The sequence below is a fragment of the Phaenicophaeus curvirostris genome, chromosome 21, assembly GCF_032191515.1.
Source record: "Phaenicophaeus curvirostris isolate KB17595 chromosome 21, BPBGC_Pcur_1.0, whole genome shotgun sequence".
Taxonomy (NCBI): domain Eukaryota; kingdom Metazoa; phylum Chordata; class Aves; order Cuculiformes; family Cuculidae; genus Phaenicophaeus; species Phaenicophaeus curvirostris.
Genome location: NC_091412.1, coordinates 3,686,321 through 3,707,496, shown reverse-complemented (window position 1 = coordinate 3,707,496; position 21,176 = coordinate 3,686,321). Strand labels below are relative to the sequence as shown.

General features: G+C 44.7%; 1 protein-coding gene across 6 annotated transcripts in view; it reads right to left on the bottom strand.

Annotated features, from left to right (window-relative positions):
• AUTS2 (activator of transcription and developmental regulator AUTS2) overlaps window positions 1-21,176 on the bottom strand; it is a 767,857-nt gene that overhangs the window by 513,230 nt on the left and 233,451 nt on the right. Inside the window, exon 1 of one of the 6 annotated variants that reach the window (XM_069874203.1) lies at window positions 570-978. The exons of the other annotated variants lie outside the window; for them this stretch is intronic. Coding sequence (XP_069730304.1) covers window positions 570-617 — 48 coding nt within the window. The 5' untranslated portion in view covers window positions 618-978. Of the gene's footprint in view, window positions 1-569; window positions 979-21,176 lie in introns of those variants that run through there. 6 annotated transcript variants of the gene reach the window in all.

The window sequence follows — 21,176 nt, the reverse complement described above, 5'->3', positions numbered from 1 at the left end:
GAAAGCATCATGTCTGTATAATAGGAAATGCAGCAACTTCCACACTAAAACGCCCAGCAAGCAGCCAGAGAATATATCTCACTACTTTTTGATCAATAAAACATCCTTTTTTTTCCAGTAGAAATTACAGATAATTAAATATTTACTTTCTTGCTAAAGGAGAAGAAAAGAACCTGCTTCCTTGCAGAAGCAGGTCACATCTTACAGCCAGCTCTACAGAATAAGAAATATTCCTTCCATTTAAGCTCCACTTGGGAAAAACAAATACATTGCAACCACTGTTTTCCCCCCCAATACAGCACTGAAGGAACGAGATCTAAGCTTTGCTTTTCTCTTCCACTTGCACCACGCTGAAGTTGGGGCTGTCACATTTTGAGCCCATACCCTGTGCTGCCCCGGCTTTCGCACAGCATTATCTATCCAGCCACGAGCGAAGAAATCCACCAGCGAAACTTCTCAGCGGCTTTCGCTCTGCTGGTGGCCAGAACCGCCAGACAAGAGGCAGGGGCAGCAGGCGACCACACAGCAACCCCTTGGGAAAGGCTGCAGGAGAAAACGGATTGACTTACCTTCTCTGCATACTTGAACTTGACGTAAAACCAACTTGACTTGATCATTGTCTCACCTTCTGCTCTTGTTAAAGAATGAGAAAGCAAGCCAAAGCTATCTTGCTGATGAAAAGCAGCGTGCTGGCACTCTTTCTGTCAGAGGCAACGATTTTCCCAGGGGAGCACAGGATTTAGGGGAAGCGAAGGGTGGGAGAGAGGCAGGAGAAAAGGACAGAAAGGAGAAGCGATGCTTTCCTCCACGGTTCCAGTTTGTCCCCTCCTGCCCTCCCACAGCCGAGCACGATCTCGCTTGCCGCAACAGAGCTCGCCGAATGCCTGGGCTCTGCGCTGCGCTGTCAGCTTGGCTGCCTGACAGGAGAATTCCTCAAATGGACTTCAGCTGCATTCATCACCAATGGCACATGTCAGTAAAGCCAGGAGGCTGGCTCCAGTGCTGGCAGCCTCCCAGGACCACGACCTCCCCCAGTGGGATGAATAATGAATTCCAGCACTTCCCTCCAGACACAGATTAACACCTGGCTAAACATTATTCTGACAATGAGCTTGCCCATTTGTAGAACCCTACACCACCGCGTTAACCCCTCGCTCTCCCACCAAGTTGGGCGGTGATGCTTCTGAGGCTGTCCCACACTGCCCTCTCCATCTAAAGAAAGATTACAGAACTATATATAGTGCAGAAACAATAAAGCCTCTTAAGCATAAAGCAAATATCTCCTTTCCAACGCTGCAGCTGCAGCAATGCTACCATGTAAGCAGAGCAAGCAATCAGTCAGGCTTTCCTCTGCCCCCCCCGGCTCAGCCCTCCCTCTGCACGCTCACTTGTTAAGCTTTGAGGCTGCCAGGCTAATGTTTTAGAATAATATCTGTAAAGACCCTTTAAAAAAAAAAAAAAAAAAGGGAACAAAACCACCACTATCAATATGACACTCATGCATAAACAATCCAGGGAAAATATCTATCAGACTATTTGTTCTTTTGTCCATTTAGAAACAGTGCCCAATTCCCTATCTCTGGTTTAATGAGACACATCGATTTGGTTGCGGCTCACTGCAAATCTCCCAGCTCCAAGCATGCCACAGAGCAATGAATATCAAGTTGCAAAGTACAGGATGAATATAATCAGCCTACTGTATTTCCACTGAATACAGAAAGTGCTGTGCTGAAGCAGAGCTATCTGGTCCAGCATCCCATGTCCACACACTTTAAGACGCACAAGGAAAAAACGCAAGAAATCTTGAGGGCTCACAGCATCACATCTAGTAAGCCAGATGGACCTGAACCTGCCAAGCATGTAGCTGACCCCCTTTACATTTCCATAAAATGCTGAACGAGGTTCAGAATTTCACTGTACGCAGTAGGAGAAAGTCACCTCATTCCACTGTTTTTTAATCAGCCATCTAGTTATTTAACTGGGAGGCTCAGTTTCCTAACTTTCAAAAAAAGAGAATAATTTGCTCCTTATCAACTTTTGATCAGTTGGGATTTTACAGATTTTTCTTGTCTCTCTTGTATCACACCTTTTGGGGACTGCAGACTCCCACACATTTCTCCTTGTAGGGAAGTTGTGCATGTCTCCGCAGATCCTTTTCATCCTCCTCTGCACCTTTCCTAGCTCTAGGTATCTTTCTCATAGGCTGAATGAGCATAAATACGTGCACCACCTCCTACTATATGCACGCACAGAGATACATAGTGGATGAGACAGATCCTGAAACCTAGTTTGTCAATGTTACTAACCTAAAAAAGTATTATCAATCCCGTACTGGTGTCAGCGCTTCATATGAGAGCTGTAACTTTGAGAGACTGGCTACTCATTCACTTCCCAACAGAGGTTTTTAGAACTTTTAATCAACTAAGACTTACACAAGGGGTCCAGATATCATAGAATCATAAATCACCAGCTTGGAAAAGACCCACCGGATCACCGAGTCCAACCATTCCTATCAAATACTAGACCATGTCCCTCAGCACCTCATCCACCCATCCTTTAAACACCTCCAGGGAAGGTGACTCAACCCCCTCCCTGGGCAGCCTGTTCCAGTGCCCAATGACCCTTTCTATGAAAAATTTCATTCTGATATCCAGCCTGAACCTCCCCTCACAGAGCTTGAGGCTATTCCCTCTCATCCTGTACCCTGTCACTTAGGTAGTTGTAGAGAGCAATGAGGTCTCCCCTCAGCCTCCTCTTCTCCAAGCTAAACAACCCCAGCTCTCTCAGTCTTTATATCCATAAAGACCAGTAACAGCCACCTCACTGAATAGATGGCATGGTTCTAGCCTCCCCACATGGCTTTGTCTGGGTCCATATCCCAGTGCAGCAGGCAGAGATGAGGGTGTTCAGGGAGATCCCTGCCCTTCCCTGCCCAGCACGTCCCATCTGACCTCCTCGACACAACCTCAGCCACACTGGTTCCAGTCACCACCATCCACAGCTGTTGGAAATGGTTTGTCAAGGATGCTACAGAAAAGTATTCCCACACTCCCTTGAATTCTCTACTTCTCTGGGAAAACTAACATGTGCTAAAAGGGTGGGAAAATGTCTCAGCCTTTTCTAGGTCTATGGAAACATCAGAAATCACATCTTGCAAAGGCAACAGTGGATGGGAAGGTCTGCTAGAGGGAACACACCTCCAAAGAAAATTAGAACACCGATATTAGCACTTTTGATTTTCTGCACCTAAAAAGTTGGGTTTTGAAGCAGCAAATTAATAAATAGGACAAGCCTGGCTGTATGTTTGAATGAGATCAGGTCAGCACAAAAGCCTCGCTTCCTTCCTAGCTCCCGCTCTGCCAAGGGCTCTGGACCCTGCACAGACGCCCTGCCTGCCAGCTCTGCCCAGGATTGACTGCAGACACCAAACAAGAACCACATCGGTGGTGTCGAGAGCACGGCTTGTCCTCAAGCTGCCCGTGTCCAAACAGCCACCACGCTCTCTTGTACCCAATTATAGCAAGTGTGTTCGCTGCGTTGACCTAGGAGCCCTGAGGGGACCTTGAGGCAAGATCACAGGGCGCAGCCACCGAAGCAGCGAGCTTTGACGCTGTGTACCGAGCACAAACAGCTGTGGCTCAAAGCAATTACCAGGCCCTGGATGTTTTCCACTGGTTCATTAGCATCTGGCAGGATCTAAAGTTCCAGGGTCACAAAACACAGAGCTATTATTCTATCTCAGGAAAATGCACAACGACATCCCTAGAGAGCTGTCCTTTTGTAATCAAAGGACAAGTGCAGTGTGGGGAACAGAGATGCAGGATTTCCAGCCATTACATCCCCCAACCAGGCCGACCGCACCACAGGATTGTTCAAGAAGCCCCTCACCAGCACCAGCAGAAGCCTATTTCGTACAACACTAAGAGTTCTTTAAGTTTGCACGTGCACACAAACTACACAACCGCTTGATCTTCAGCACTGCATTCATCTTTGCAGTTGAGCATAATGCATCCCTTATTTCAAAACCCGCAGTGTCATTGTCTGAAATGTATTTGAGTTTCATATTTTAGAAAGTTGCTGTCTACGTGGTGCATCACATAACAGCTTTGCTTCTATTTTGCCAACAATGACATGTTGCCAGACAAACAATACCTTGGATAGCATTTCATCCCACATTTTCTCTTTCAAACATCCATTAATAACATAAAATAACGTCCTATTCAGATTCTAAGTTTGTACAGCAAAATCCAGACTTGATTTTCTATAACCCCTCCAAGGGAACCATATTTTGATACAATATTTGCAATTCTCCCAGAATAAACGTCTTTTGATTGATTGAGCAGGTTTTGCCATACTCTAATTTACCATTGCAAACGTAAGAAGTGTACAAAGGAATTGAAATAACCTCCTTTTTAACAGACCATTGGTTCTAAGCCTTTTAATACTCACCAATGTATATTTAGATATTGATCTGTGTTCATTTCAGTTATCCCCCATCACAAAGCTAATCATACACTAACACAAACCAACCCAACAGCAAGTTGTAGCAGTTTGATTTTTAAGTCTCCTAAAAGCAGGTTGCACCTCCTCCTCGTATCTTTGCCTCCATCTAAGCCATCAAGTCAGACTCACATTGTCTCGGTGCTCCGAGGGAGGAGGGAAGAAGTGAACCAGGCACTATACGTGCTGCAGTACCAACACCCCGAGGAACCCACTTGCGAGGGCACGTAGTGGAGCTGAGCTATGCTGATCCCGCTGTAAAGAGCACTGACCCTCATCCCCAGCAAAACAAACCTCTGTGCGTACATCCATGTGTGTAGGGAGGCTAAAGCAAGATGATGTGTTTGCAGCAGTGACTACATCCAAGATGAATTGCATCCAATCCTATCTCCTTGGCACTATGAGAGCAGAAAATCATCTCACTCCTTATTACCATAACAGCTTTCACACTTCCTAGCAGAGAGAGTGAAGTGTGGGGATGTTGAAAAAAAAATAGGACATAAACAACAAGCAGAAACAAAGTTTAGACAAATAAGAAGATCCCATCTCCAGAAAATGTTTACAGCAATTTTTATAATTAGTCTGTGAAAAGAAAAAAGGCAATTTGGAGTGAGTATAAATAAAAAAGGATTCGGAAATCTTTTTCACAGTTCAGAACTGCTCTTAATGTACCAGCCAAGGTGTTGATCCCTGGAAGATTTCTGAAGATAAGAGCAAAACCTGGGGGATCTGCAAGCTGACTAAAGACAAAGATTTTCCCCAAGTTCAGTGAACTGCAGAGCAATATGGATTACTTTAAATGAAGTGCAAGTGCTGGAGCTCTGTCTGCCTGTCTTCCAGCATGCCCAGCACCTTTGGAGCTTTCAACCTGCAAATACTACATTCATTTCAAAGTACCCATATTCTACAACAGTTTTTCTGTTTTAAAAGTAACCCAGAATAACACTAGCTCTATCTTCAAACTCCTTTACATCCTAAAAGGCTGCCCAGGGCATGGACAGCAAGGAAAGGGGTCAGAAAGTCCAAATCCAAACAAACGAATGGCTCTGTCTTGGAACCAACACGATGAACCAAGGAAGCGTCTGCAGCCTCCTGGGGCCTGTGCTACTGGACATTTCTGATTCATATGAAAGCCAACAGGGAACTATCATCTTTCAGTCAAACGGAAAGCACTGCGGGATTTGCTGTCTAGTCATTAACATGATAACAATCCCATCTTGTACCTTATAACCCTGCTCTCCCATCAACACCATCTGCTCTTTCATTTTGAGTGCTGCTGAAAATTCTCATCATAACCATGCTGCTGTCAACTCATACTTCTGTGCACGTTTGAAAAAGAAACTCTCTCGGTCACTGGTTTGAACCCAACGCCGGCTGGCAGTATCTGAGAGCTCTTATGCTTTAGCATCCACCCAGAGCAGGCACAGAATGAGCTGCATCCTGTGTCCAGTGTATCAGAGCTCCCAAGACTGGCACCATTTCAGATGGAGATGAAGGACAAAGTGGTTCAGGAGATCAACGCCAGCCCTCCAGCAGCCCTGCTTTATGGAAAGGCTTTTTTTGCCATGACTGAGAGATGCAAATAACATCTTCCTTGCCTGTTGTAAGAGTTGGTAGGTCTTACAGCTGCTCTTCCCTAGGAGCAGGATAAAATCTAATAAGTAAGGCTGCTTGATTCAAAGGGAAAGAGTACAGATTAACTCGAGAAAAGCAGTTTGAAGTACTTTATCTCCTGCAGTGAAGTGACAATTTGTAACGAGTTATGGTGAGAGATAACCCAGCTCAGGCATGTGCTCAGCTCTCTCGGTGAAATTATGGCTAGGAGGCACAGCCAGAGAAGCCTGAAAGGTTCAAAGACACCTCGATACAGTCCACAGATGACAAGAAGCAGACATTTGCTAGTGGTTTACAATCTGCAAGAGACAGACTGAGGCAGAAGAAGGACAGCCCATAAGCCTGGCGCACGAGAGCTGGGCTCGTTATGGCTCACAATATGTTACTTCTGCCACACTGAGTTATATCAGGTTACAACAAGCAAAGCTACTGACGTTATAGGATATATATGTAACTGTGCCAGGACGTCATGTGAGAGTGTCTTCAGCAAGGGGAGGCAAAGGTTGCTTAAAACGCCTTTTTAATCTCTCTGAAAGAGAAGGTGCAGTGCTTTAATCTGTAATTTTTAAAAAAATAACAGTAATTGTCATCTGGACAAAATGGCTTATGGAATCGAAAGATCAAAGGATGCTTTTGTAATCCGACACGACGCTTCTGCATTTTGTTCCTTGGCCTTTTGGTTTCTAGAGCTACAGCGGTATTTGGCCAGGGTTTTATTACCTGGAGAAAAGTTCACTTCTGAGAACACACCAGTACCCAGAAACGTTTGAAATAGCACAATTCTCAAATGCTGAAAGCAGTGATTTCTGTGACACTCTGTCATTTCATCCTACTGGAATACGTCTCTGTAATACATTATATGGTTGTCGGTATGTATTGCCCTCATTTACACAGGGAACACAGAGGAGGGAGTAATATACCCAGGGGGAAAAAAAGTAAAGCAATGCCTGAAGACAACCTTTCCCTGCAACGTACGTGTATACATTTAAGCACTGCCACAAGTTCCCTTTGAACATAAAAAGGGATTAGGTGGCAGGGCACTAATGGCCACAGTTAAATGAAGTCCTATTCAGCAAAATATTTTACTCTAAAAATCCATACCAGCACAGATAAACCCGCAGTGCCGACAGCACCTGCATTCAGCAGCGGATCCAGGATATTCACACCTCAGAAATAAGTGCTGGAACCTGCTTAACACTCACCTAAGCACAGGGACAGCAACCACAGATGACAGGAGGAGGGACTGTGAAGCCTGGTCCTCCCGTGCACCGGGAGGTCCGTGCATCCAGGCCCAGCAGGGTCACACAGCAGCAAACACAGATCTGGACGGCTGCAGTCCCCGGGCAGCCTTGCTGTCGCAAATGTAACGACCTATAAACCTTCTGTGAGCCCCGCCATGGGTTTTGCATAACTCAAACGTCTTTGTGTGCTACATACGAGTACCCCAAGAAGTCAGAGACAAAGATACAACCAATACCTCCCCAAATGTGGGGTTACCAGACCCAGCTCCCCTTCGCCCTATAGAAAACAACCTGAAAGTCCTTACTACTTTAGAATCATAGAATCACAGAATCATAGAATAACCAGGTTGGAAGAGACCCACCGGATCATCGAGTCCAACCATTCCTATCAAACACTAAACCATGTCCCTTAGCACCTCGTCCACCCGTCCCTTAAACACCTCCAGGGAAGGTGACTCAACCACCTCCCTGGGCAGCCTCTGCCAGTGCCCAATGACCCTTTCTGTGAAGAATTTTTTCCTAATGTCCAGCCTGAACCTCCCCTGGTGGAGCTTGAGGCCATTCCCTCTTGTCCTGTCCCCTGCCAATTGAGAGAAGAGCCCAGCTCCCTCCTCTCTACAACCTCCTTTCAGGTAGTTGTAGAGAACAATGAGGTCTCCCCTCAGCCTCCTCTTCTCCAGGCTAAACACCCCCAGCTCTCTCAGCCTTTGGTTGTCAAGGGTCCAGCGTGGCTGTAACCCCATGCTGGGAAGCTCCCAGGACACTGGATATTACCCAACGCTCCCCATACCTTACGCTGCTTTTATCAGGTCTGAGGATGCTTTGCACTCATCAAGGGGAAAAAAGATCCTATGGAACCAGACTGGAGCACAGTCCATAACTGTGTGTGTTTACGAATGCCTGTGTGAACAGAACTAAAACCCAACCAGCTGATTTGCACGCACAGCACTATTCTACTGTCAAAGTAATTCTAATTCTTGGGAAGTTTCCCTTTAAAAATGAGATTTTGTTCTTTAATATTCATTGACTTCTGGTTTCCTTCCCACACACAACACATTATTTACTCTACAGTGGCTCGGTGCATCAATTATGGTAATAGTTTGTGAATAACATTTGCATTATGGGAAAATGAGCCTGGTTATTTAGCAGTAGCCCAACCATCCCTCTGGAAAATTGTCACAAACATACGTATTGTATGCCTCCACTTAAATAGAGCTGTAATTACACTAGTTTATTAAGAAGTGCCAGCCTGTTGTGATTTTTTTTAGGGTTTTTTTCCCTAAATCCTCTTTCTGCAAGCAGACTAACATCTATACGACCCTTTCCCTTACTCAAACATAAAGGCTGACAACCACTACCAAGTTCCCATGGCAAGGCTTACTCCATATCGAGATGTTAGGGGTGTAACGCATCTTCTGCATTAGTGTAATGCACAAAGCGTGGCTCAGTAATTGTGGCGTTTGATTAATGCTCCACCTTAGTCCCTTCAGCTAAATCTCAGGCTCAGTTCAACTACTGTAAATTCAGATTAACATCTGTACTACCTGGAGTTTGTATTCCACAGGCAGGACTGCACAATGCTCGGCACTGTGCATGGAGAGAAGTGCAGCCCTCACCTCACCCAGACTAACTGCATCGCTGCTAAATTTAACCCTGGACTTCAGTGAGTTTAAAGGAGTAAATAAGGTACTACAGCTTCTCAGTGCTTATGAATGCCTCCCTAAAAACTTCTCAACTTGCTCAAGCAATGCAGAAGAGCTAAGAAATATTAAAATTGAGGTTGTTAAAAAAAACCCAAACAAACCCAACAAAAAACAAAACCTACAAACCCACAAAACAAAGAAAACCCAGAAAAATAAACAGCTTTGTGTATTGCGGAGCCATAGTACCAAAACCCCCAAGGAGAACTCTCAGCATTTTTTATACTCAGACTGCAAAATTCTTGCAAATAAGCAGTTATGCCAGCATACAGCAGCTGCTGGCTTGCTTTTATACTGTCCACTGTAAGGCTGAGTGTATGTGGAGAAGTTAATCAAGGCTTTCTTAGAACACCAGGGATTGGCACAGAGCACCTGACTGCTGTCTTTATACATAAAAAATGCACAGAACTGCATGAAAAGGCAGAGCAGCACAGGTAAAGTGATGCCAACACAGATACTTGGCTCCCAAGGCCCTAAACTGTAACATGGGCAAACAAAGCTGCTGACGGCATGAGACCTCCCCAAGCAATTCCACGATCAGTGCTAAACTCACCAAGGGAGAGTACAGAGTCTTAAAATAAATCAACTGAACCTGGAAAACCAGTGATGTAGACAGTGCAACACAACGGTACCCAAGATGATGCACAGTACACTACACGTAACCACAGCCGGCAATGCCGTGTGCCAGTAGTTCCTTTCCAGGCTGCTGGACAAAGCATGGGCCAGGTCAGCAATGAGATAAGACGGTTGTTGTTTAGTGGCTCTTTCGCAGCCCATGACTTGGTAATCTCAGGCCAATTCCAAAGTTTCCAGCCAAGAAATCATCCTAATGAGCCGTCTCAAAAAGCAGTCAAAGATTACATAGGCTGTTGACACAGAACTGCGTCCTTGATAGTCAGCCAGATCGGAAAAAAACCAACAACGTCAGACAAGTTTTAGCTTGCTCTACCTCTGCAACACATGGCCAGGAGTGCTGTGCACACACGTGAAGTGAAGCAAGGACATCCAGCCATTTCAGCATTTCTTGGCCATTTCTTTATTTAATTGGATGTGCTGTAAAGTTTAAACCAAGCCGGGAGTTAAACATAGGCAAGTAACTCTTGCTGGTTCTTAGGTGGTCATGTCAGTGTGGAAAGGACTCTCTGCCAGCTTAGGTGTAGATTCTACACCGGCGTTCCTTGCTGAACTTTGTCCCCACCACGGAAGGTGACTGTGACCAGAACACAGCGTGTCATGTCCAGCAAGGACTGGACATCATTCTGAACTTCCAGGCAGACATGTTAGTGACTGGATGCGCAGAGATTTCAGAGACAGAAAAGACACGGTCTTACAATGAACCTGACATCACTTCCCACTTCAATTCAACACAGCCAAGACACTAAAAATGCCACATCAGAAAATCACACTGGGGAGCAGGTCTGCATCCAGATGGCCCTCTACATTTTGCAATGTCAGCTTCCGTGCACTGTATACTTTTCAAAGACAGGAGAGGGTGGAGGTAAAAAACAGGAATTAATTATTCTTGTGATGTACTTGAAATGTAAGTATTGACTTGTATCGAAGCTCCTGATCTTAGTCCTATTAAAACACCCACCACAACCAAAACTTGCCACATCCTACCTAGGCAATGTTCCACGCACCACAACACCAAATGAAACCAAACCTTTCCCTCTACTTTGGCCAACTAAGCAGCGCAGCATTATGCTCACCAGATGACTGAAAAGCAATGCTTTTTCTCCCGTTTCAGTAGAAAAGGTGTGCTTGTTTTAGCAGCAAAGAGAACATGTTGGCAGCTCTTGACAAGTCTCAATCAAAGTGTCTGCAAAGAGAGTGGCAAAGGTCAGGCTGACGCTGAGAGCTGGCACTGCAGTGATGTGCCACGAGCTCCCATCTCGGCTGGAAAAACCTTCAGCTCCCTCTTTGACACATTCTCCCTTGCTACAAGTTGATCCTCCCTCATCCTGTGAGGAAACATAAAAACAGACCTCTAAAAAGTGATGAGGAAAAGAAAGAGGAAACTGCAGAATAGTCCCCACCCTCATTTTAATTATTGATGCAGACAGCCTAAGCAATCTGTAAGCCATATACATAATGTATTTACTTGAAAATCCCGGCAAATCCACGTGGTATTACAGAACAAACTACAAGCTGATCTGGAAGCACTGTCTTAAGAACTGGGTAAGCTGTCTTCATGTACTCAAAAATCTGTTTGACAAACGGAAAGATTAGATTAATGTTAATAATCCTAACGTGCTCAGCAGCACTCTTCTACCCTAGCCATGCAGTCTGGGGTCCTGTTTTGCATCCAAAGCAGATACTTTTTCCAGTACAGACTTGCTTATTTAGAATGACAAAAGGCAACACTGGCTTACGTTCCTCAAGACCCTGCTTTGATTATACGCACCATCAGCAGTGTTTAGGGATCAGCCAGAAAGCAGCAGATGTTTTACCCTCCAAAAGACCATGTTTTAAAAAAAAAATCACTTCTTGAAACAGCTGCTTTTAGACTTGGGGTAAGGGGGGTGGGTGAGGGGAAAAGGAAACAGGGGCAAGGAATTAGACTTCAGCCTGATTTTGGTGAACAACACCGCGTCCTGTTCAGCTCTACCTGTCATTGCCTGGAACTGCCTGGGCAAGAAATAGATTCATTAAAAATACTGCTCACTGTGGAACTTAACAGACAGCATAAGCAGCACAGCTTAACACAGGGTGAAAGTGCAAAACCTACGGTTCATTCAGCCATTCACTGTGTTTCAATTTAGAGTTTCACCACGCTCAGTAGGGAACTATGGACAGCCAAGGCTTTCCAGGTCTATGTCGCAGAGCACTGGTGAGTTTGCGGGCCATGCAGCAAGGATTGAAGAGGATGGGGACAACACTGTCACCTCCCAGCACTCTGGCCATGACACAGAGTGTCCCAAGGCACACACGGAGCTTTCATTCTGTACCCGCAGGTCCCAGCAAGCATGGCCCGACCTCTGCAACACCCAGATTTCTGCAAGTCCTCCCTGCAGGGCAGAGCCTGTTTGCAATTTTCTTCTCAACCGCCAGTATGAAAACGCAAACCTTCAGACAAACGGATCCTTCACTTCCTCCTAGCTGCTTTTAGTGGTTTCTTTAATCTTTTAAGCTTCTGGGTCTAATCCAGCAGCTGCCATCAAAAGTACTTATACAACTGCAGGGGAGGGAGGAGGGAACGAATGGGATATACCAAATCATGGAACACATTTTCTGAGCCTCTTTGTTCCTACGTACGCATGCATGCAAATGCATTTGGAAGGTATTTGTTCACAGACCAGTTTAGGTATATACTACCTGTACTGTCTTATCTATATAAACACACTTTAGAGATACACTGCCAAATAAACACGATGACACATCCTAGAAGGCATATTGCAGCAGCACACGTGGACAATAAACTGGTGTATCTCTGCTCTAAGCAGCTCATGCATGAATGCTACATAAGCAGACAGTTCCCAATATGATAATTCCTGCTCTTTGCCCGCGAACTGAAAACATTTAGCATTTTTCTTCAAGGAAGGCTCCTGGTGTCAGCAAACCTACAAGAACGCATGTTCTCATTTCAACACCAACAGAAAGGGTGTTTCAGCTCTTCCAGCACAAAAGTTTAAAACATGGTCTGAAAGCATAGTAGAAAACCAAAATCCATAAGCAAAGAGAATCCAAACTTGTTAAGACTTCATTCTTTTTTAAAACAACAAAAGGATTCTGTAAATGTGAGCACCAGGATCTTGCAATTGCTGTAGGATGCCAGCAGCTGGGTATGTGTAAGCCCACACATTTAAAGGGACTGGAGGGGCAGCAGGTGGACAGAATTCCCTGCTCTGCTGAGGGAAGAGGTATTCCTGGTGGTATTTCCAGGACACACCACACAAAAATGCCCTGTTTATGCTGTGAAGTGAATTTGCTGGTACATCCTTCTCTTTGAGCACAATCTCATCTCCCAGCACACTGATATCTACATTAAGTTTCTAAAAATAGCATGTCCTTCTTACATAAACATGATATAAAGGAATTAGGTGACAGCTGACTGAAAGAATCCCACCAAAGGCCAAATTCACTGCACAACAAATGTAACTAATACTTATAAGTAGCAAAGCCATTTTTTTATTAATCGGGAAGTGGTGGCTGCCCCATCCCTGGAAGTGTTCAAGGCCAGGTTGGATGAGGCTTGGAGCCCCTTGATCCAGTGGAAGGTATCCTAGCCCATGGCACGGGTGTTGGAACTGGATAAGCTTCTTCAAGGTCCCTTCCAACCCAAACCACTCTATGATTCTATGAAGGCCAGAGAAAGCTTCTAGATAAAGTCAGATGGCCAGGAAAGGAAACACATTTCCTCTACACACCGACTCAATTACTCCTATCCCCACTTATTTATAAGATAATGGAATTTGTCCAATGGCTTTCTGTTCCAGAGAAGGATCTGGTAAAAGCACCGTTCCAGGTGCAGTCCCACAGGAGCTCTGCAATTCCCGTTGTGATGGAGGATTTTGCCATTTGAAACCAGAGGTACTACTCAGACTTTAAAATACAGCTTAAAAGGAAACCCACCAAAAGGAAGGAAAAGCTCCTAGAGTTTCTACTCATTTTCAATGACATGACAGCTGTCCAAACACAAACCAGAGCAGCATTAACTTCCTGCGTCTGCAGGCGTTTTGAATAATTCTTCAGTGTCTCGCAGCTTATCCCTCCTAGCAACAGGATGAAGTTCACCAGAGCCAAATCAGTAATGCACAAGAAAGTTACTATGCAAATCAGTCTGTGGAAAAGAAAATAAATTGTTTTTGCATAACCTGACTAATCCCTAAACCCCAGGGCACTGAATAATATATGAATTATCAGATCCGGATCCATCTCTATGTCAATGTAGAATGTGCTGCTGAGATACAGGGCACAGCCCAACACCGATCCACCAGAAGGAATGAAAAGAGAATAAAGCAACTCCAGAGAAAGCCAACATCCAACACCCCTGACACCAGTCAAAAGGGGACTCAGTGCCATTTGCTGCCAAGTTAACAGGGAAAGCACGGACAGGCGCAAACTCAGCTGTCTGTGCTGGAGTCGGCCAGTCGCTGCCTGTCACCCTGTACCGCTATGAAATGCCGCGGTGGTTTTGCGTTGCAGCTCATGCGGCTCCATTTCCCCCGCAGGGTCCCCTCCAGACGACATTGGCCACGTCGTGCCTGCAGCACCCCACGGCGGGTCACCAGCCTGTTCTCCCTGGCAGCTGTCATCGTGCAACTGAACTCTATATTAGAAGTCAGAGCTAAGCTGAGAGCAACCAAGTAGGTCCAAGCAATTTTCTGTTGATCCCAACATCACACGCCGTGCTGCCAGGCAATGGGCTGCAGGCAGGATTCCTCCCTCTGGCAGATGCACAACCTGCTGGGTGATGGCTGGGCCGACCCAACACCTACTCCCACGCTCCAGTTCATGTTTAACTGTTCTCTGAAATTCACACAGCACCAACAGAGAAGTCTGAAACTGCTCCTTACTAAGGTGATATCTAGGTTACGTTCCTTGGAAAAACCGGTTTGCAAGGCACTGCAGAGAGAATTAATTTACCTGGGTGTCTCCAACACACTGGGTCATCTTCCTCTGCCAACACACCCCTGCAGACAGCATCTTCTCTTCTGGTGTTTAAGGCACGGGTGGACGAGGTGCTGAGGGGCATGGTTTAGTGTTTGATAGGAATGGTTGGACTCGATGATCCGGTGGGTCTCTTCCAACCTGGTTATTCTATGATTCTATGAGGCCCCCTCAACTCCATTTAGAGAAGACACAAAGTACAGCACACAAATAATAAACTACTAAGTAAACAGGCACACTATCATCTGAGGGGATGATCTCAAAACACTCAGTGCTAGGACTCAAATGTCTCTCGGTGAATGTAAGACACGAAAAAATGATTTTTCCTCCATAAGCAACACTGCTAGACTTGCTACCAATTTCCAGAGTTTCCCGAATTGTCCCCATTGCTGAAATTCAACAACATGCAGCTTGATTTCTGAATGTCTTTAGAAGATACTAGAATCAGGTTTTTGCATGAGCTAGACCCTGTAATAACTACAACTTTTAACATCTCTTCATTTGCTTCGCAGATGTGCTATTTCTGCAAGTGCAGAAGCCCTCAAAGCTGCAGCCCTTCAGACTGCACTCCTCCACAGCTTCACAAACTCTGTGCCAAGAAGCTAAGCCACTTTTTTATTGCAGCAAAGCAAATATCAACCCTTGGCTGTAGGTTTTATTCTTGTACATTACTTTCTGACAGGTATTAAAAAACCCCTTAGCAGTTCCCAGCTCCTACCCAGGACAGTTGATGCAGCAGCAAGCTTTGCTGTCTATCCTTTTTCCGTAACAGAACACATTTAGTTACAAAAAAAAAAACGGAATTCAGAAAAAGGACTGATGTGTTTCAGCATCACTGCTGGCATTAGAGTCTGCTTTGGCCACCCAGCCTTGAAAAGCAGGCAGGCAAATTGCTCCGTACAAATGACTCTTGTTCCCCCTTGAATGTTTTCATTCATTGGCTTCAGAGCTGTTGCAAAGCACACGGGAGAGATGACCCAAAGGGACGGGGTAACATCCCCACAGAAGCTGCTGCTAATAAAAGCAGCATTCAACAGTATTACCCCTCGTGGGTCACAGTTTCCAAGGAAAAGACAAGCCAGGGGAACTGCAGTATGTGTAAGCTCAGGCTGCGTGACACGCAACTTCGTGCAAATTCATACAGTAATTGGGTTTCGATAATCAGGCTCTTTGTTAAGGACAACATATTTTTGGGCACGTCTACACACTTGACACACAGCTTATATTGTATTAGACCAGACAAGAAGTAAAATGAATTCTACCAGTGATCTGTAGCAAAGTCCAGTATGAAAATTACTGAATTACAGCTCCCTTTAAATTAAGAAAGAAGCAGTGAGTCCTCTAACAGGTTTTACAGCAGGACATCAGAGGTACAGCTGAATAAAAAAAGAAGCAAGTTGAATTACTAGACACTAACATTAAAGCTATATTAAAGAAAACAAAAGCTTTTTCTGATATCATTTCCTCGTTTTATCTGTTATTTTTATAGAATTATGCAGTGCTGGGGTTTAGCCTGATAGGAAAGATGATCTAGGTCAATTCTTCTCTACCTTTTTCCTACTGAAGAACCAAGCTGTTCTGGCAGGAAAAGAAAAATCCTCATCCACATTATATTCTATTTTTCACTCCCCAACTGGGAAGAAAAGGCTGCTGCTGGAGCGTTTTGGCTTTTCTGTAATCAGAACCATATTGTTTTACAAAACAGCAACCTTAGTCTTGTAACTTCATAGATTTTAATCAGGCACTGGCAGCAAGCAAAGGCTCACGGCTATACTTCTTCAGGAACGTGGCTGAGTGCAAGGAAGGGGTTTTATTTTGGCATCCAACCAGCTGTTTTGTAGACCCCCTTTGCTGTCTTAGAGACCCGAGGGTGAGCAAAGTTACTCCTGTAGAACACAGACCAGGATTTAGGAAACTTGTTTGTCATGGTCAAACTAATGTTTCCCCAGCTTGAAGACTCTGCTTTTATTCAATGTTTTTCAATTGTCTGATGGCTTTCAGCATTAACGTTTGCACCACGCTCTGAAATGCTCAGAAAGCAACCCTACAGCAAAGCATAGTTTTATTCCAGGCAACAGGAGATCCCGATGAACCTCGCACAGGTTACTTATTCCCCCTGACATCCTAGGACACAGCTGGAGAATGAAAAAAAACAATAATACACATACAGGCTTTCCAATTAATGGATCTTCAGTCTCAGTTTTCACATTGTGTAAATGGTCTCTCCCAACAGTCACAATTTCAATTTCCAACTACAGCACAAAGAAAACCTGCAGCTTTAGCACCCAGAATTGCTCAGAGCCCGATTTCTGGTACTCGCACTCCCTACTGCCACACGTGGGGAGTGGATGAAGACACAAGATTGCACTTTCCAGTACAAGCAGTTAGATCTCCTGAACAAGATATATGGTCTAGAAAAGCAGGAAGAGGCCAGATGCCTCAGTTTCAATAACTCAGCATTCTCTACACAAAGAATACAAGGGTTATCTCTCAGACTTGTCTTTGCACTAGGAAAGCAAGCTAACGTCTACATTCAAGGCCAGGCTGGATGGGGCTTTGAGCACCCTGATCCAGCGGGAGGTGCCCTGCCTATGGCAGAGGGGTTGGAACTGGATGGGCTTTGAGGTCCTTTCCAACTCAAATCATACTATGATTCTACAATACCTCCCCCTCCAGCAGCGTCAGCTGTGGCTCCCAACAGACTAGAACAGGGCACAGAGATTTACTTGCTGCAGCTCTGCATTGGGCAAAACCTGCACCATTCACATTTTCTTGCGAGTACTTTTCCACTGGGAAAAGTGTAACATATTCCCTGGAAGACTTGAATGACTGCCTCAAAATGATGGAGGATTTGGGCTCAGATAATCAGGGACTAGAAGCATAATCATGAGGTTGAAATGAGACCTGCTGCTGAGGAAGGCTGTGCCAGGCAACATGTGAGAACAGTCAAGACCCAGAGCTCACAACGCATATTTACAGCTGCACACTTATGGAAACACAAGTTTATCGGTGTAGAAGTACAAAAGGGGATGAAGGAAACATTGTGAGGAAAAAGAAGAGTACCCTAGTCAAGCACTGTTTCTAGCTCGTGTGGACACACACACGAGAAAGCAAAGCAAGGTACCTAAAAACCCAAGCAGCTGAACAGCATATAACACCTTGCAAAAAACCTCTTCCAGCAAAGAGAGTACAACATGTACTTTGGCAATACTAGGGAAAGCAAATCAAAGCACAATACCACCTCTTTTCCCTGTGCCATCTGACAGAATAAGAGTGCGAGATACTTTCTCTTCTTCCTTCCACATCCTCTGGTCTTCTCCTCCAACCACGCACACAAGGAACCAAGGAAAGGAGAGGCAGCATCACCACCTCACCCATGCAGACTGTAATTTGTATCATCTGCAGATACACCACAGACAGAACCAGCAGTGTTAAGTACTAGCTCCGTACTACAACAAGCAGACCCAAATCCAGATGAATGTGTTGCTTATCTAGCATCTGTATTTATTCCCAAAACACTGACCAGCACGGGATACTTAAATCCTTTGTGCTTCTTAAGGATGGCTGCTGCTTTCTTCGAGTGAAGAAGTCAAGATGTACCTAAAAGCTATTCTGTTTGCCCAGCAGCCTGCAAGCAACCAGGGACTCTGTGAACAAAGGAGGTTAACAGCAGCTGCTGCTTTGTGGTATTAAAGGATGCCATCCTTAATGACATTACACTACCCCTTTAACTTATAAAGCACTGAATTTAAAAATAAACTATAGATGTCCTTTGATTTGTGGAAGATCTGGAGGCTGAGATGGTGAGGGGAAAGAATGGAGAAAAATGAGTACTTTTGTTGGGCAGTGATTGCAGGGCTGCTGGGAGATGGACTGAAGACCATGAATCCCTGCAGATTGAACAGAAACCAGTGTAACAGAACGGCAAAACTACTGAAGACGGGGAGATGATAAGTGTTTAACAGAACTAATTTTCTTCTAAAATTATAAAAACTAATAATAAAAAAAATCTGTGTATCCAAAATACAAGATGTTTTCAGCAGACTCTCAGCAAGGCAATATGCTCCCAACTCAAGCACTGGAGCCAGCAAACATGAAAAGCTTTTCACACATATGCCATGTCCTGGCCCAAACTGTTTTCCCTCCTACTGAGCCACCTCCTTTTGTCCTCAGAGAGGATCAAATAATCAAATAATACTGCAGAAAAGAGAAACTCAAGGTAATCACTAACACATGAGAACTAACAGCAGTGAAACCAGCAAGCGCAGAGAGCCAACTCCCCTGCTCCCGGTCCCAAATGGGAGCTTGACTGCTGGAGGCTGTGCTGCTTCGCTTTTGCCTTGAAGCTATAGATGTTATAATAAGGCCAATATGCACAGAACCAGCTCCCTGACAATAATTCAATGCGGTCAGGGCCTTTAAGCCCTCATTTGCCTGCTCCTGAGCCTCTCAGTGGAGCAAGGAGACAGCAGTGCCAGAGGGACAACCCTGCGCCTGCCCTTCAATCATCTCCTACCTGCAAACCCTGGGAAATACAAACAGACAACATAAACAGAGAAAAAACAGGTCACATCTCAGGGATTTCAAACATCACAAATACAGAAGGGACTCAACAAAGGAGCAGGGGAGATGACAGGATATCACATACTTCTGATGAATCCATTTGATCCTGCTAGTGATGAGACTTTTTCAGTGAGGTTACTTTCTATTTAATGCTTTTAAGTGGATGAAAAGACCTTGATCTTACCATTGAATTTATGCAGATAGATCCTCGAGGCAATGCTATAGAAAACACAACTGAAGTGCAAAGACATTAAATTAACAATTAACACTGTGTGTGTATCTAGAGTCATTCTGAGGATCCAGCAGCACTCAAATCACCTGGTAACCCCTGCTCCGTCCTCCTGGTTTTAGGAGCAATTGGAAATGTCCTGAAAGCCTCCAGTCCAGCTGACCTTACCCTTTCTGGAGAGGCTGCATTAGTGACAGGCAGGGTTTGCAGCGGGAGGCGTTAGCTGTCCCCTGCATTGGCAGAGGAGGACGGGCAGCTGGCAGAGCCGCCAAGCTGAGCCCGGCTCCACCTGACAGGCTCGGGGCAATATTAGCTTGCTTCACACAATGCCATCAAATGTCAGCGTGAAGGTTTGGTGGAATTAGGATCACTGTTAGATTAGTTAACAGCTGTATAATTAGCCACGCTAAGCCTCGATGTTTCCCCTTGAAACCTAGTTTTTACAGTTATAAATAGCAGTGTTAATGATCTCCAGCATCACTGGTTACACTTGAAGGCTTCAACCCCCCCCCCCGCCTCCACCGGCTCTGGTGTCACTCACTGAATGTCACATCCTCCTGACTTTCCTGCAACAGCTATAGGAGACAAAAAAAGAATGGAAAAAGGCAAAAAACCAAGAATAAACCCTAAACATAAGTGGACTAAGAAGGATTTTTTTCCTCACACACTTTAAAACCCTAGCAAATAACAGCTGTAGCTCGTACTTAAAACAATATTTTCAAGCATTAATTTAATTACATTTCACAATAGCAGGAGGAGATGGTACCAGCATTTTATACACAGGTAAACTGAGACAAAGGAGTGAAATAGTCTATTTAGAGTCACATAGCACAATGATGAATGGGGCTGGGAATGAAACCTGAGCGCCCAGCACATCATCATGCTATTTACCAAATGGTATAAAGCACCAGGGCACTCTAGCAGTGAGACATCTCTCATACATCTGTCGTGGCACACTGCATGCTAATGAAGGTATAGGAAAAAGCATTTTTCTTTATTTTGAAGCTATTCAGTGCAGGGAAATTTAAAAAAATAGAGTTCAGATTCTTTAGAGAAATTCAATTTGCCAAATCTATGAATTAGGCAGAACCCAGATTTGTCAACTCTGAAATCTTAAATTCAGAAGACAGAATTCTTAAATCCTCCCTGTACTGTTAATTTATCACCAGTCATATTACCACATAACCAAAACACTGCACAATTTTCACCTAAGACTAAAACCACAGCTTTCTAAACATTTAATCTCATCAGAGCTTTCTAAAACTCTGCAGTGCGGCAACACAATTTCTGGAAATGTCCATAGCATAGATTACAGACACAGTTACTGCAAAGAAATGGTAATACACAGGTATTTTCATCTGTTCCAAATTCCTCACCATGGCCAGCACCACATGTTTGAGTGAAAGAGTATCTTTGTGTGTAAAAAATAATCAGGTGCAAACTTTAAAAGCTGTTTCCAGGAAAACTGCTAGGGCTTTAATGGTGTTTAGAAATGAAAATGTGAGATAATACTATAAATCGAACACTGCTGCAGTTACAATCAGAGCTGGTGTGTGTTTCTCCATCCCGGTTTCCTAAGCTATGTTTTGGGGCTATGTTCTCTCTAGTTGCACAGAGCCCCAGGAACAGGTTATACAGCTTAAAAGTGCTCAGCACTTGGCTTGCTGCGGAGGGATGCAGACCTGAAGCAGAGCCAAACACTTCCATGACATTCCCTCC